General features: G+C 38.6%; 1 protein-coding gene across 2 annotated transcripts in view; it reads left to right on the forward strand.

The window, feature by feature from the left end:
• LOC132141994 (serine/threonine-protein kinase WNK4-like) overlaps positions 1 to 18,324 on the forward strand; it is a 65,864-nt gene that overhangs the window by 25,889 nt on the left and 21,651 nt on the right. For both annotated transcript variants that reach the window (XM_059551647.1, XM_059551639.1), the window contains exons 2-4: positions 2,142 to 2,314; positions 3,578 to 3,798; positions 4,503 to 4,660. In XM_059551647.1, coding sequence (XP_059407630.1) covers positions 2,142 to 2,314; positions 3,578 to 3,798; positions 4,503 to 4,660 — 552 coding nt within the window. The remainder of the gene's footprint in view (positions 1 to 2,141; positions 2,315 to 3,577; positions 3,799 to 4,502; positions 4,661 to 18,324) is intronic.

The raw sequence follows: 18,324 nt of genomic DNA on the forward strand, positions 1-18,324 counted from the left end.
AACGTCAAGCTCTTTAACTTTCTGGGCTAAAGCTGTTACTGTTATCTTTATAAATCTGGATTGTCTTTGATCGCTGAGAGTCAATCTAAGGCAGAGGTCCTCAGCTGGTGGGTTGTGCCACAAATACTGTAGGCCTATGAACGTTTTGTGGTTTTTAATATCAAAGGTACTGCATCCAATAAAACTCATTTGTATTTGAGCAAATTAATGTCACTTGCTAAAGACAAATCTTTTTTTGTGTGCGTGTTTTTTAAATCTTATTCATTTCTTTTTTTCAAATTTTTAAAAAGTATCTCATGTAAATGATTATGCATATTATTGGATCTATGCAGTTCATGATTTTACAGATAAGTATACCATTTATTTTAAAATCTACACAAATCTTTTTTGCAATTTTGGCCCTGAAGCAAAGCCATTTTAGAAGCACTTATTGTGAAGCAAAACCAGCTGAGAACCACAAAAACAGCTGAAAACCACTCATGGTGAAGCAAAGTCAGCTGAGAACCGTTTATCGTGTAGCAAAGCCAACAGAGAACCACTTATTATTAAGCAAAACCAGTTGAGAGACACTTATTGTGAAGAAAACCAGATGAGAACTGCTTATCTGAAGGGAATTTGGGTGGGCAGGGAAAGCAACTGAGGGAGTGAGAGAATAAGTTTCACGCAGCTGTTTTTTTCAGGACTGTATACATCCTGAAATAGTGTTTTCAGAGACGCAACAGCATTCCTTACTTACAGGACGCTGGATCCTCTTTCCTACTTTCCTTCGAGCACCATATTACCACATTATTTTTATTAATGCACTCTCAACACACTCATGCATTCTTCACCCCTTGCTCCCGCCAACTTTATCCAAAACTGTCAAGAATGTCCTCGTCTGCCTTGGTTACATAACCTACTGTCTTTGCCCCACATTCACAATGTTCTATCAGAAAGATGTTATCCATTAGCCGAAAAGAGCCTTTTCACTGAGCATTTCAAAGTTTTGCACTCACGGTAGGCTTGTCTACCTAAAGCAACAAACATAATTCACGCGTGAACTCATTCTGGACAATCAGTACTCTGTTCTGAGTGTGTTTTCGCTTGTTACAGACCAACAACCATGAGCTTGAGGCAGTCATCGGTCCGGTTGACCTGTCACCTGTCTCAGGGGTCTGAGACTGAAAGGGGCCCCCATGTTGTTGGCACCATCTGGGTTTGCCTTTGACATAATGTCATGTGTGGGACAGGTCAAGCTGTCTGGAGAGTCAGATGTGGAAATGCAAACAAACTCAGGGCTGCCATATGTGTTTTGACCAACAACTTCTGTCAAAAACCTCCTTCTTTCACAGAAAATTATGCAATTCAGCCTTTAAAGCCCAGTGCTGCAAATCAAAGTTATGAAAGAAGACAGCGCTGTCAGTTTTTCCATGTGTGTAGCACAGATTCCTTTTGCATACACTGTGTGCCAGCTTATGGATTTGGCAAAATTTGATGTCTACTGCATTTCTGATTCTTTAAAAACACTGGATCGCTGCTAACATAATTTAGTAAGTCGTGTTTTGATTTGTCAGGATGTTCTGGTGTGTTTAATCTCAGTTTATACTTTATTTGCAGTGACATTCTGAAGCTTCTGTAAGTTCTATATAAATGGATAATTTCATTTAAGTTTTTGAGATTTCTTGCCCTTGAAATAATATTTCAATCAAACAATCATAGATTAAAGGCCTTACACCTATTTCAACCCTAACATCCTTCTAAAATGGGAAGAATATTATTGGTTTATAAACATTGTACAAACCCTTAACTTATCTGTAAAACTTGATAAGTTAATAGGAATTTTGTTCCAGGACTCACACAGGAACATGACCTACTTGGGTAAATCACATTAAACAAGTTAAACGTCAAAGAAGAGGGACTAAATGGCAAAAATAACAAGAGTTGTTCTAAAAGTCTAGAACTGAAGGTTGGTTAACAAGTGTTGTTTTGAATTCCCTGCCACTGAAATCACTTTTAACTTGAATGTGGTTCAACTTCAGTTGTCATAGACCAGTCCTACAAGTCACAAAGTGTACAGAACTCCCCAGACTCAGTGTCCCATCATGTATGAACATGAATGAACTAACCCATAAATTTACTGGAAATATGTGTCTCTTCCACAGACCCGAAGGCTGACGAAAGTGGAACGGCAGCGGTTCAGTGAAGAGGTGGAGATGCTGAAGTGCCTGCAGCATCCAAACATCGTCCGTTTCTATGACTCCTGGAAGTCCACCATGAAAGGACAGAAGTGCATCATCCTTGTGACGGAGCTCATGACGTCAGGGACACTGAAGACGTAAGTTCAGTCCAAGCATGGTTGTGTAAAATTGCTACAAAAGTACTTGCAGATGGAGTGGCCATCAAAGATTCCAGTACAAAGACAGGAAAGTTGTCTCTCTTGTAGATAAACTTTTAATTCTGTGTATTCTCACATGAGACACTGAAGCCCAACTGCTTTTTTCCACTCATTATCAGAATAATAACTGTGCTTTGTCATTCTGCAGACACTTTTATCCAGAGCTAACTGTAGAATGACTGCAGTAATTTGGAAAAGTATCTTTCTCGATAAATGGAATACTGTAGCTTTTTTTTTGCCTCGCTCACAACCTCTAATGGATAACAAATCAAATTGTTCACCACCATAGTTTAAATGTATATCCCTGTATGCATATATTATGAAATAAATTTTATATTCAGTTTAACTTGACAGTTTTTTTTTAAAGTGGCTCCATCCCAAATTGCACCACACTTTGTCACATAATGCTGTGCAGATTGCTGTCATAGGTTGCATAGCAGGAAATCATAAAATGACAAATAGGAGAATGAAATGAAAGCCCACAGCTCTGTTCCAAGCATAGTGATCTTTCTAACTGCCAACTGCCTACATAGTCCATCAAAATATTAATCTCCATGAGAGACTGAACTCACAATTGACTTCAGTAGAGCTTGTCGTTAGCATGTTGCTAAAATAACAGTACCATTTCCTAATAATACATTCACAAAGACCTGCCCCCTTTAAAATAGATTGCAAAGCAAAGAGGATGCTGACAAAATTCTAAAACACAAGACAGAGCAGCTTATCTTTGGTATGAAACAAAGTCTCGGCTGTCAAATTTGGTCATTTTTACAAGAATTCAAACAATAGATACCATTTTGTGGCTCTTTAGTGTGTCATGACAGATCCTTATCAATATGTACTGTAATAGCGCCTCAGTTCAAGCGCCACGTGAACCAATCATCTCTTCATCTTTACTAGTTATAACACAAAATAAACATGAATGAACATTAGAAGGTATCTTGTTTCAACTGCGCAAAGACGTCAGTATACAAAAATGTTTAAGTTTCAGTTCACCAACGTTAATATAATCTCTGGTCTGGTTTGTTTGTCAGACAAAATGGCAATTTTTAATGTTAGGATCAGGCGATGGGGATGACGGTCTGATCGCCTGTCAATCAATCTCATGGCGAAGGGCCTTCTTCATGAAGAATACACATGCTTAGTCAAATTTAGTAAAAATGATGCCTACTATAACTCCAATGCCGACCTGTTTACCTGTAGGTACCTGAAAAGGTTCAAAGAGATGAAGCTGAAGCTCCTCCAGCGTTGGAGTCATCAGATCCTGAAGGGCCTTCACTTCCTGCACACCCGAACACCTCCCATAATCCACCGAGACCTTAAATGTGACAACATCTTCATCACTGGCCCCACTGGATCTGTTAAGATTGGCGATTTGGGCCTAGCAACTCTCAAGAGTGCCTCATTTGCCAAGAGTGTCATTGGTGAGTTAAAAAAAAATTTCAGTTTACTGCTTATCAAATTTAGACTGACCAACTGTAAACGGTGCCCTTAGCTATCTCTACTATGGGCTTACCTTGTTTGTTTACTCTGTAAACTGTATTCATCCCATAACAAGTGATTGAGTGATTTCTCACCCTGCTTGTATTCAGTAGTGCTTCTGTCACATTAGCTCATTACCGACACGGTTTAAAATCTGATTTACTCACACTCAGGTTAGGAGAGTTCAGTGACATGAATAAGTAAAAAAATGTGTGACCTGCATGGGACATCAGGAAAGCACAACCAATAGATCAAGCTCAAGTTCAACTTGGATCTCAAATGTGTTCATGTTTATGAGAGCACATTTAACATTCAGTCACTTGTTGGACCAGCTAAATCACTGGGATCAAGATTATGACTTGAGCAAGACACTTTATACAAGGTTATTCCTTGTAATACCCTGTTTAAGATGGTTTAAGATGGTCCTGTGCTGGTCCTAAGCAAATAGTTCCTGATCAGGACCAGCTCATGACCAACTAAGGTCCAGCTTAATCCAGCTCAAACCAGATGCTATACTTCAAAACATAACTAACCAGCATATGCTGTTTTTTTCAACAGGTTATGTATGTTACTTTGAAATGATGAAAGAGCCTGCTTAATTGTCACTAAAGGTTTGTTTTTGGCATTGTTCTTTGCTTCCCCACAGGAACACCAGAGTTTATGGCTCCAGAGATGTATGAGGAGAAATATGATGAAGCTGTTGATGTTTATGCCTTTGGCATGTGCATTCTGGAGATGACCACATCAGAGTACCCTTACTCAGAGTGTCAAAACGCTGCGCAGATCTACCGCAAAGTCACCAGTGTAAGTAAATCCTCGCACCTGTATTACACGCTTGAAAAGAACATCATGGCCCCAGGCTGTACTCAATATGGTTTTTACCATCAATACAGACTTCATTGTTTTGTCAGGTTGCATGAAATATATAACCTCTATCTCTGTCTGCCTCTCACACACACTTCAGCTTGCACACGCTCTTAAAAATCCATGTTCTTTATTGGAAACTATAGTTCCTTGAAGAACCTCAACGTCCATGGAAAATTTCATTGCACAAAAGGTTCTTTATAGAAGATATGGTTCTTTAGATCATTGCAATGTTCTAAATGGTTCTTACTGAAAAGGTACTTTGGGGAACCCAAATTATTATTCTGTGGAATCAATGCAAGAACAAAAAAACTTTTGGAACCTTTTTTTTTTTAAATTGTTGCTAGCCATTTCGTGAAACCGCAAACTGATTCGTTACTCTCTCAGCTCACTGCCACCCACTGCATTAGCCATCTCTCCTCAAAGCGCCTTCAAGCTTTTACAAGTCTTGTTATGTGAGGCCTGTATGAGGCTCTTGTTGACATTTATTTGCAACATGGATACAATTAGCGCATTTCTCTTGAGCTGTAATTCTGTTTAGAAGATGGTGATCTTTTCTCTCATCCAGATCTCTAATCAACCCCCTAGATCTCTAATCAACCCTAGAGTCCAAACTGATTTCTAATTACAGTGTTGCAAATGTGTCATTTCATTGTACTTGTGTGCAATGCATGCTAACCGCAATCTTGGGTGTGCATCGAGTTGCATGGTTATAATCTCTTCCATGATGGACGATTTTTTCCCTTGGGATGGCCCATTAAGAGTACAACCATTTGGCATGTTTACATGAATAATATACAAAGCAAAAAAAACACACAGTTTAGAGTTCTAGAACAACAGTAGTCGCATTGTTGAATACAGAAGCCCTAGAGGAAATCTGTTATTTTGATGGGAAAACTGGCAGATTTTCTCTTTCTCTTCTTGAAACCTCAAATCAGTTCCATTTATGAGGTATTTAATGGCCAACACATGTTGAAGAAAACGTTTCCAGTTTGTAATACTTTACATAGATGGATGCCATCTCAATATCTGTGTTTTTTATATTTAAACTATCTTTTAGCCAAAGAAAAGCATAAAAACGGTTATGTATAAAGAGATTTTATTCTATTATAAGGGTGGTCTCTCATTATCAGTGCCATATTGAGAATACATGACCAGCGCAATAATACTCACTTTATCACAAATTTGGTTTCAGAGTAAATTAATCATGAGTATGTACAGTCGTGGCCAAAAGTTTTTAGAATTAGATAAATATTGGAAATTGGAAAAGTTGCTGCTTAAGTTTTTATAATAGCAATTTGCATATACTTCAGAATATTATGAAGAGTGATCAGATGAATTTCATAGTCCTTGCATAGTCTTTGCCATGAAAATTAACTTAATCCCAAAAAAACCTTTCCACTGCATTTCATTGCTGTCATTAAAGGACCTGCTGAGATCATTTCAGTAATCGTCTTGTTGATGAGCACAAGGCTGAAGATCATTATGTCAGGCTGATTGGGTTAGAATGGCAGACTTGACATGTTAAAAGGAGGGTGATGCTTGAAATCATTGTTCTTCCATTGTTAACCATGGTGACCTGCAAAGAAACGTGTGCAGCCATCATTGCGTTGCATAAAAATGGCTTCACAGGCAAGGATATTGTGGCTACTAAGATTGCACCTAAATCAACAATTTATAGGATCATCAAGAACTTCAAGGAAAGAGGTTCAATTCTTGTAAAGAAGGCTTCAGGGCGTCCAAGAAAGTCCAGCAAGCGCCAGGATCGTCTCCTAAAGAGGATTCAGCTGCAGGATCGGAGTGCCACCAGTGCAGAGCTTGCTCAGGAATGGCAGCAGGCAGGTGTGAGCGCATCTGCACGCACAGTGAGGCCAAGGCTTTTGGAAGATGGCCTGGTGTCAAGAAGGGCAGCAAAGAAGCCACTTCTCTCCAAAAAAAAACATCAGGGGCAGATTGATCTTCTGCAGAAAGTATAGTGAATGGACTGCTGAGGACTGGGGCAAAGTCATATTCTCCGATGAAGCCCCTTTCAGATTGTTTGGGGCATCTGGAAAAAGGCTTGTCCGGAGAAGAAAAGGTGAGCGCTACCATCAGTCCTGTGTCATGCCAACAGTAAAGCATCCTGACACCATTCATGTGTGGGGTTGCTTCTCATCCAAGGGAGTGGGCTCACTCACAATTCTGCCCAAAAACACAGCCATGAATAAAGAATGGTACCAAAACACCCTCCAACAGCAGCTTCTTCCAACAATCCAACAACAGTTTGGTGAAGAACAATGCATTTTCCAGCACGATGGAGCACCGTGCCATAAGGCAAAAGTGATAACTAAGTGGCTCGGGGACCAGAATGTTGAAATTTTGGGTCCATGGCCTGGAAACTCCCCAGATCTTAATCCCATTGAGAACTTGTGGTCAATCCTCAAGAGGCGGGTGGACAAACAAAAACCCACTAATTAAGGGAAGTCGTGGCCTAATGGTTAGAGAGTCGGACTCCCAATCGAAAGGTTGTGAGTTCGAGTCCCGGGCCGGCAGGAATTCTGGGTGGGGGGAGTGCATGTACAGTTCTCTCTCCACCCTCAATACCACGACTTAGGTGCCCTTGAGCAAGGCATCGAACCCCCAACTGCTCCCCGGGCGCCGCAGCATAAAAGGCTGCCCACTGCTCCGGGTGTGTGCTCACAGTGTGTGTGTCTGTGTGTGTGCACTTCGGATGGGTTAAATGCAGAGCACAAATTCTGAGTATGGGTCACCATACTTGGCTGAATGTCACTTCACTCACTCACTCACACTCATTCTGACGAACTCCAAGAAGTGATTATGATTGCTATCAGTCAGGATTTGGCCCAGAAGTTGATTGAGAGCATGCCCAGTCGAATTGCAGAGGTCCTCAAAAAGAAGGGCCAATGTAACGGAGGCCAGCGAGTAGTGCTGTGCAGGTAAACCTCACTCCCCGATCTCAAGAGAGGGTTCGCCTCCCATGCCGGAGACCCGGGTTTGAGCCCCACTCGGAGCGTCAGAGAGGACCTGGGAGACAAGGGTTACACCAACACTGCAAATACTGGCTCTTTGCATAAATGTCATGTAATTGTCGATAAAAGCCTTTGAAACGTATGAAGTGCTTGTAATTATATTTCAGTACATCACAGAAACAACTGAAACAAAGATCTAAAAACAGTTTAGCAGCAAACTTTTTGAAAACTAATATTCATGTAATTCTCAAAACTTTTGGCCACGACTGTATGTTTACATGTACTTTAGAAGTTCAGTATCAATCAGACTGAAACACTATTTTGTAAGCACTTTAGTTCCACTGAAATCATGCCTGTCAGATTTTAGCAAGGCTGGACTGACAGACCTAGATTATACATTGTAGCTTGCTAGCAAAACACAAACACATATATGGATGCCATCTTAAAATACAGCCATCCTTCGTAAACTACTGAGTTTGCAAAGCTGAAACTCAATGTAAATGTAATTTCAAGTATTATTTGGGTTGTTCTTGTTTTATTTCATATGCATTATTAGCATTACCTATGATAATTGTACACCTGTTTTGGCCTCTCTTTATTTTTTGCACATTCAAAGACAATATATTGTCCTTTTCTGCATCATGGTCCAGTGTTTATGACATTACAAGCACTAGGTCTTCAAACAGCACGTCCTTTGGTTGTTTGTTCCTGTTTTCCCTCGCTGATTAGTTTTTGAGGCCATATCAGATTCAGCTGATAAGGAAAGAGGAAGGAAAGCGTAAATTAGATGCTTACAGTCGTTTGTGTGCCTGACATGACAAACAGACATCACCTTTCATCCTGCTGTTCCTGATACAGTTGAGAAGAGACTTTGTGGCTTTGAAGTTGGCATGCAGAAATTGCATGGTTGGTCAGAGAGCAGATTTCCTTTTTCCTGAACACTGAGTGATAAGGATAGACAGAGCGAGACTGTAGCACTTTTCCAAAATGCAGTGAGCTGCCCATCTAGGCAACATTTTGTAGCATCATGGGTTTGCTTCTGACGCAAAAAATAAAATAAAAATAAGAATCTAAGGAAGTGTCTTACATATCCATTGCTGTGAGGGCAATCCCACAATTCAGTGCCACAAGTTTAGTGTTATGTTTGTATAGGTTTACATTTAGCTTTCAGAAGTGTGCAATGAAATGTTTCTTAAAGAAGCCTCCTATGCTCACCTAAGCTGCATTTATTTCAAGAAAAATACAGTAAAATTGGTAAAATTGTGAATTAATATTAGAATTTAAAATAAATCTTTTCTATTTTGATATATTTTAAAATGTAATTATTCCTGTGATGGTAACGCTGAATTTTCAGCAGTCATTACTTCAGTCTCACATAATCATTCTAATATGTGGATTCAGTGCTTAAATATTTGTATTAATATTATCAATGTCACATATACAGTTGTGCAGCTTAATTTTTTGTGAAAATTGTGAACTTTTTTAAGATATTTTGATGAATAGAAAGATTAAAAGAGCAGCATTTTATTAATGTTTATACACACACACACACACACACACACACACACACACACACACACACACATATATATATATATATATATATATATATATATATATATATATATATATATATATATATATTATATATATATATATATATATATATATATATATATATATATATATATATATATATATATATATATATATATATATATATATATATATATATATATACTGGTCGATTTAATGTGTCCTTTGCCGAATAAAAGTATATATAAAAAAAAAAAAAAAAAATAGGCAGTACAGTACATGTCATCGTGAGAATAGAAACTACATTTTTTGTCTTGTTTTAAATATAAATATAATGATATCTGTTTAAAAAATTTGATTTTCAAAAATGCTGATTTAAGCCCCACAAAGGATGATAACTATAAAGATAACGATATTAGCGTTGACACACAAGTGGAAGATAAAATCTGTTTCTCTAAGTGCATGCTCATCTGCCACTTTAAATTCTCAAGCTCGATAGCAGGATGGATTCTGATTGGGAGTTCAATGTTTGTATCGTTCATTAACTGGAAAAAAAATAGTGCTGAAAGCGATTCCAACTATATAATTTCTCTGTGCCTTTATCGTTATATCTGCGGTGTGGACTCTGCTATTCTTTAATATTGACAACAATTTTTAGAACTATATTGTTATCGTTATCTATATAGTTATCGTGCTTGGTGTGAACAGGCATTTAGACAGATTTATTTTCTGTGTATGTATATCTTGTATATCTGAATATCGGAATTTTATCTTGAATATAGTGAATATATCTTGTATATCTGAATTTTGCATGTCCATTCACATCACCGACTGGAGCCAGTCTTAAATCACTGATTATGACTGCTCATTTCCACACTACACACAGTGGATAGTCTATGCATGATCTAAGAGTGTGGACACAAACAATGCAGTGGCCCCTGGCAAGCATGGGAGGGATGCAGAGGAGTTCAGCGGGGTAAAGCGGAGCCCAAAGGAGCTCCAACCATGTGCCTGAGCATCAGCTGATTGGAGAATGTGTCTCAAAGGCACATTCATATTTGATCCCGATGGGCTTTTGCACTTCCCTGGGTTAATGAAAATCATCCTCTGTGTTGACTGGGGGCTAAGAGCGTGGGGTTTGTGATTCGCCGGTCATGGTCTGTGGAGGAGGCGTTTGACCCCGGCGTGTTTATGAGAGCAAGAAAGACGCTGTTGTTTGTAGATAGTTGTGTGTTCTGTTTAGACTGCAGATGGGTTTTATGATCTGCATAAGCATGAAACAAGCTTTTAAGAGACAGAAAAGGGAATGTTCAATTGTTCCTGGAGCAAAGGAAGTTCGGAAGACGAACAGCAGCTTTTCAAAGCTGTTTTTCAAAGCACATGTTCCAGGCGTCCCAGAGAGACGAGGCATGTAAAACAGAAAAACATTTACATGCAGACACTGAGCACTGGAAACAACAGGCTCCTCAGAGATGCGTTTCTGTTTGTGTATGTTTGTTTTGGGCGATGTGCAAATTCCACAAAACACATGCATTTTGTCGAGGATCGAGGTTGAGCTTTAATATTCAGAGTCTTACGTGCATAAAATGTTCTCTAACAAACACGATCCTCAATCCCAGCATGTCTGTTTTTCAGATAGGTCCGGGCGGGTGAGCCCTCGAGCTCAACTTTATGAACCGCCGGTCCTTGCACTTTAAATTCTTCTGTTGTTATGCCACAGGGTTTTCTGAGTATTCTAGGATCACCATGGCAACACAGTCTCTTATTTAGTTCTTGACCTGTCATTCTTCCTAACTGCTGAAAATCATTTTGTACGGTTAAAAAGGAAACGTGACCCACCTGAGACCGATTTCTGAAACATAAGAGCCTTCAAGAGCCTGACACCTTGCAAGTCATAGTTTTTTGACAATTCAATTTCTTTTCATCCAAATATTCATAATTTTCATTCAGTAATTTTTGTTCAGATAAATGACAGATTATCAGCAATATTGTGTGTGTATATGTGTAGTTAGACGCACACACACACACACACATGCATCAGTATATATATATATATATATATATATATATATACAGACATGGCCATTTAATTTTAGGTTGTTTGTGTTATTCTGTTTATCTAAAGTAAGTTTCACTTGTTCCAGTAATGCAATGCTGTCGTTGTCACAGCTCCAGCTAATTAAGTTTAATACAATTAGACGTGAATCTGGGTCCTGCATTGCCATGGGGACAGGTCTGTTCTCACGAGGTTGCGGAGGCGTTAGGACCAAACTTACTAATGTGCATGCTATCGGGAGGGCAAAGATTGTGTAACACCTCTGCATATTAGATGTACTATAATTAAACCATGTACACATCACTATGAAGACAGTCTTCTCATCTGCCTACGCTTAAACATACATAAAACTTGATGAAATATCATGTACATGGAATATAATGTTTTTCCAAGGAACTGGTGCACCTGATTGTTGAAGGATGTAAGATTATGTCTTTTTCACCTGTGTCTGACCTTCAGTGTATCCACAGCGGATTGAGTGACATGCAGAACCAGAGGGAAACAGACAGAGAGAATTAAGACTGGACCAGATGTTAATTATGTCTGTTAGTCTTTGCGGAGCCAGTGATGTCACTGAAGCATGCAGTCTTACCACATTAGCTCAACTGATAAGAGCATGGAGCTAGCAACATCAGTTACAGGTTCGATTCCTAGGTAATGTAATGTACTAAACAAACTGATGAAATGTGTATCTTGAATCAGGAGGTAACAAACCTGTATTTTTCTGACTTTTCTTTCTTCCATGGAACTTAAAAGTAGATATTTTGAATCATATTTGAACTGTTTTGGCCCATAAAATGGAAATCATTGGGGTACAAATGTTGTTGAAATAACCCTTTAACTATAAGAACCATCATAGCAGCTTGAACTGTCCTGACTGATGTTTTCAAAAAATAACATCACTTTTTTATTTTCAAATACAGCTAACACTGAATCACACATGATGTATTTATCGAAACATGTAACCTTGCAATTTTCCATATTTATTTTCCAATTCAGCCCATGCTGTTTACCTGTTAAACACACAGCGGAGATGAAAAGCCTCTCCATCAAGCATGAGGTCTGCGCCAGCAAGATGACTGTGGTCACTTAACTGAGACACGGAGAAAATTGACCCTGCCTTTTCACTGAAATCAAAAGCTTTCAGGTCAATTTATTGGCTTACAGTGAGCATTAACTTTATAATCAAACTTGCCTGTAAAATGAACAAAGATCCAGCAAAGCTAATCAACCTAATCACAGTTCTCATGAGAGAACATTTAGATGCCATTTAACACTTGGCTTCTGCGGACACATTTGTTGGGTGGTATTGTCATGCTTATATACTGTATATGGTATGAGTACATTCATGATTTGGAGTTCAGCACAGTTTGTTTGTGAAGCTTCCAGTTTGATACACAAACAAGTTGCATGTTTATGTTGACAGCTAGAAAGGTTGGACTATCTGTGCTCAACATTTGCTCTTTGATAGCTCACAAGACTTAATGGAGTTGAATGGGTAAAATTTAATGGCAAAAAGATTCAGTTGGTTAATGCAGTAACTAACATGACCTAACCATGAACCAAGACCTTTACATCATTTATTATTTATTTTGGTTAATGTAAATTTCTACATTACTACATTTTAACAATTAAAGTTAGAAATTTGAATGTTTAATTTGTTATTTTGAACAAACATGACTTAACACTGAATAAAAGTAACATTTTTGATCAGTTAGTTCATTAATACCATTATTGAACTAACATTAAAATAACAATTAATGTTGTTAGTGTGTATAACATTGCTCAGATAATTTGATCTTGCATGTATTTGCCGAAAATGGTAGAGTTCATACTGACATTTGATTCAGATAATCTATTTGAGAGAAGACGTGCAATTACTGAGAGTTTTTTCAGGGTTTTCACTTCTTACAGAAAGTTTAGAAACTAATGAAGTCCTAAATATTTTTGACAGCAAACTCTGTATGAAATCTGGTTTCAAGCCACCAGCACATGACTGCTGCAGCACTTTCGGCTGGATTTATATTATTTCTAATTCACCGCTGGATATGTGCTCTATAACCATGTATGTGACAAATAAAAATCTTAAATCTTGAATCTTAGATGTAATGTTGGGCTTCTTACATAAATGTGAGGCAATGATCATTCCTCAAGCCATTGGCAAGGAAGAAGAAACAGAGAGAAGATGCAGGCCATAAATTAAACTTTTTTTCTTTTACATTTCTTATAACAAGATTCTGAAGGCTAGCTGGTTTAAAGTGGTTTCTAACCGGTCTAGCTGGTCTCTTAGTCAGATCAGGCTGGTCTTTAACTCATTCAGATGGTCTCTCAGATTAACCTGCTAATAATGACCCCAAACACCTCTAAATCCAGCTTGAACAGGCCGAGAGACCTAATGCTGGAGTAGAAAAAGAGCTGATTAACAGTGTGTGAAACAAACATAAATTGGCATTTGGTTCTTTGCTTCATAGTCTCTAGGGGTCTTCTCAAAAGACTGATGCCATCAAGAGGTGCCTGACCAGTGAAAAATCATTCACCTAATCCCTTTCAACAAACTCCTGAACCCTTGTTGAAAGCCTATGAGATCAGTTTTACCCAGTGCCTCGGACAGAAGTGGTTTTCAGGGGCGAGTTCTTCAGGCCGCCCCACCCCCTTTATGCTGAATTGCACCTCTGTTTTGTATTTTCTGTTTACCTTTCCATCTCAACCTTTCAATGGGCCTATTATCTGAACAAGTAACACCAAAGCATCCTGGTTACGTCACAAAGTTACTCTCTGTATTTTCTGGGCAGTTTAGAACATTGAGGTTGCCACAAAAATGTTCTGTCCAACAACAGCATGGATCTTGTCCTAATGCCTCTTGCAATGAGCGTATGGCAGCGGGCCAGGCTGGAAGAATACTGAAATTACGTCCTCCATTAGGATTTTAGGCTAAGATCGCTGTTTTAAGTGATGATGTGATGGATTTGAACTGGTTTACGGCATATACTCACACTCTTTATGTGCCTAAGTTTTCCATTTTTTTAAGTTTTGCTTTTCCACAAAGGAGATGGATTGTGAAAAGAGCGTTTCCTTGAATTCCAGAATTTGATTTCTTATCATCTAAATGAAAAAAGTGATGGTCCTTCTAGGAGAACAGTGATTTTATAGAATGACTGGACAGTGCAGTCCTTTTATTAGCAATTCTTCTTTAAAATCTATTATAGACTTAATCAAAGTGTTCTTTGTAGTCCTTTTTATAAGTGTGTTTGTGAGTGTTTATTATGCCCAATTGTGGAAATGTCCTTGTAAAATCGAGTTGAGTGTGGAAACAGGCAACCAAACCATGTTCCGCAAAGCACGTCTTGTGTGATGGATGTTTATCCACAATATTGCAGCAAATTAGCTTAAAACAGGCTTCCGGTTATGGCCGCCATAGAGTAAGACGCGAGAAGCATCGCTCCCACACAAAATCCTTTTTTATTGCACTATTTTGAGCAAAGCGCGGATTTACTTGTATTTTTCTTTTTCCGAACTGGACTGACATATTTGGGCAACTTTTGAGGATGCCTCCTAAGAAAATATTCGAGAATAAGAAGGAAACAGCTACCGAAGATTCCTCGGCGTTAGCCTTAGGGGCTAGCCCGACATCGCCGCCTCAATGGTTCCAGACAGAACTGGAGAAAGGGCTTGCGAAGCTTCAAGTCATGATCGACGGACGTATGTGTGAAATCCGCGACTCTGTTGACAAAGTACACAGTGACCTTCAGGAAACGAGACTAAAGCTGAGCGAGTTGGAATCGCGTCAAGATGGATTTGAAGAAGCCATTGTTAATGTGCGTGAGGACATTGCTGAGGGTAAAAAGCACGTGGAGTACGAAATACTCACTTTGAAAGATAAGGTCGATGATCTTGAAAATCGCTCCAGACGTAACAATTTGCGCCTTGTTGGCTTTCCTGAAGGAGTTGAGGGGAGAGATGCAGTGTCATTTGTGGAGGAATGGCTCCCTAAAATCATTGGTATGGATCAAGAACGGCCCTTTGAAATTGAACGAGCCCATCGTACCCTTCAGCGCCGGCCGTCGGAACACGAAAGACCGCGAGCCATTGTAATTAGACTCCTTCGTTTTAGAGACACAGTCACGATATTGAATGTTGCACGGGAGAAAAAAGACCTGACATATGGAAACTCAAAAATAATGATCTTCCGAGATATGTCAACAATTCTCTACAAGAAGAAACAGGCGTTTGCTTCTGTTCGAGGGCGGCTCCGGGACCACAACATCTCCTACAGTATGCAGTACCCAGCTACTCTGAGAGTGGTTCTTCCTGAGGGTGCACGATCCTTCGGTTCAAAAGATGCCGCGGAGGCTTACTTAAAAGCCCACCATCCAAAACTTTTGTTGCCAGCAGGTTCGGAGTGAGACTGTAGGTAGGCTACATTAGTGAATAGTGACTGCATTTACGAAGGACTCTGAGTAGCTACCGAATGGTCGCTACTGAAACCTAATAAATACCAAGTAATGTTAGTCCGAGATTGTTTTGATATTGAGTCACAAGTGCCTTTATGCCTATGGCAACTTTGGTGATTTGTTTGCAAAGTTTTACCTGTAATGTTCGGTAGATGGCGTTATCTGCGCTAATTATTTCCTGGTTAAAGTTGGGATGCCTTAGCTTGAAGTTGTGCACGTTCTGTATGCAACGTTACTCGAATGTGTTGTTTACGGGGAAAGTGTTATGTATGTGGGTGGGTGGGAGGCTGGGAGGGGGGTTTGTGCCACTTTTTTTTTCTTTTTTTTTTTTTTTTTCTTTTTTCCCTTCTTTTTTGTGTGTTTTCTTTTCAATTTGACTGATAACTGATAGAGATAAGTATAAATATCTGTCCTGGAATGTTAATGGGATTAATAATAATTTAAAGAGGAAAAAAATTATGTTGTTCTTAAGAAAAAATAAGATAGACATTGCTCTCCTACAAGAGACGCATTTGACTGAAGAAGATCACTGTAAGTTATTACGTCAGTGGTCTGGACAAATATTTTTTTCATCATATAGCTCTCATTCAAGAGGGGTTGCTATTATGATCAATCGCAGAGTGCCTTTTGTTTTTGAAAGCATGGTTAAAGATAATTATGGAAGATATATTATTCTTAAAGGATATATTGCTTCTGAGAATGTTACAATAGCAAATGTATATGCCCCCAATCAAGATGACCCTCAGTTTTTTCATAATTTTCATTTTAAACTGTTTTTGCCCTGTACAATCATTGGAGGTGATTTTAATTTGGTTTTAGATTCAGCAGACAGATCACCTAACAAAGGTTTTGTCTTAACTCCATCAGCAAGAGTTGTGAAACATATAATGGCTGAACTAGAACTGTTAGATATTTGGAGAGCTTTGCATAATAAGCAAAATGATTTTTCTTTTTATTCTCGACCCCATAAGAGTTTCTCTAGAATTGACCTTTTTCTTTTACATAAAAGACAAGAACACTTAGTTGAATCATGTGAATACCTTCCACGAACTGTGTCTGACCATTCCCCTTTAGTTCTTACAATTTATACCCCTACTACTAAATCACACATTAGAAGATGGCGGTTCAGTAATTATCTCCTTAACGACCTTGATTTTATAGACCTTCTAAATAACAATATAGAAAATTTCTTGAATTTCAATGCTGGTTCTGCCGCTTCAGGTATGATTTGGGAATCACTTAAAGCTTATCTGAGGGGAATAATCATAGCATACTCATCCGGAAAAAAGAAAAAATATCAAAGTCAACTGAATGAACTTTCTAAAGATATTAAAAAGCTGGAACAGGACTATTCTATATGTGGAGATGAAAGTATTCTACATAGACTAAATTCATTGCAGCTTGAGTATGATATGCTGTCCACTAAGGAAGCAGAGTGTATCCTCCTCAGAACCAAACAACGATATTACGAGCATGGGGACAAAATTGGCAGATTATTGGCCTGGCAAATAAGGAAAGACGATGCAGTGAGGTCTATAAATGCAATTCGTCAAGTAGATAACACTATCATCAGAGACCCTACTCTTATTAATCAGGAATTTATGCAGTTTTATAAGCTGTTATATACCTCACAGCATACAGATATGGCGAACATACACTCTTTCCTAGATAGCCTTGATATACCTTCACTTACCGAGGAATGCAGGGACTGTCTGGAGAAGGACATAACGGAAATTGAAATACAAGAAGCGATATCTTGCTTAGCTGTTGGCAAATCACCTGGTATGGATGGTTTCTCCATGGATTTTATTAAGGCTTTTCTACCTAAATTAATCAAACCACTAAATGATATGTATTTGCAGGCTATAGAGACTCAGCGTTTACCTGACACTCTTGAACAGGCTATGATAACTCTTTTACTTAAGCCTGGTAAAGACCCTCGTTTATGTGGCTCCTATAGGCCGATTTCATTACTTAACTCAGACTACAAGATTTTTGCCAAAATTATTGCTTTAAGATTGGAAAAAGTTATCTCACAATTGGTACACATGGATCAAACAGGATTTATTCAAAATCGATGTCTCTTTGACAATGTTCGGAGACTTTTGAATGTAATTTTTTCTGCTTCTCAAGTTGATTCTCCTGTTATTGCTATATCTTTAGATGCCGAAAAGGCTTTTGACCGTGTTGAGTGGCCCTACTTGTTTACAGTCCTTCAAAAGATGAACTTTGGTTCTAAATTTCTTAATATGGTCAAAATGCTTTACAACCATCCAACAGCAGTCATTCAGACCAATAACGAGATCTCGGCACAGTTTTCTTTGGAGCGGGGTACAAGGCAGGGCTGCCCACTATCTCCCCTTTTATTTTCTCTTGCAATAGAGCCTTTAGCTATTGCAATTCGCTCACATGACAATATCAGTGGTTTTACAACCCTTCAATCTAAACATGTAATCTCTTTATATGCGGACGATATTATGTTGTATTTGACAAATGTAGATTCTTCCATACCAGCCTTGTCAACTCTATTACAAGAGTACGGGATTATATCTGGTTATAAAATAAATGTGAATAAAAGTGTCTCTATGCCTC

Source organism: Carassius carassius, chromosome 1 (genome assembly GCF_963082965.1).
Source record: "Carassius carassius chromosome 1, fCarCar2.1, whole genome shotgun sequence".
Classification (NCBI taxonomy): Eukaryota; Metazoa; Chordata; class Actinopteri; order Cypriniformes; family Cyprinidae; genus Carassius; species Carassius carassius.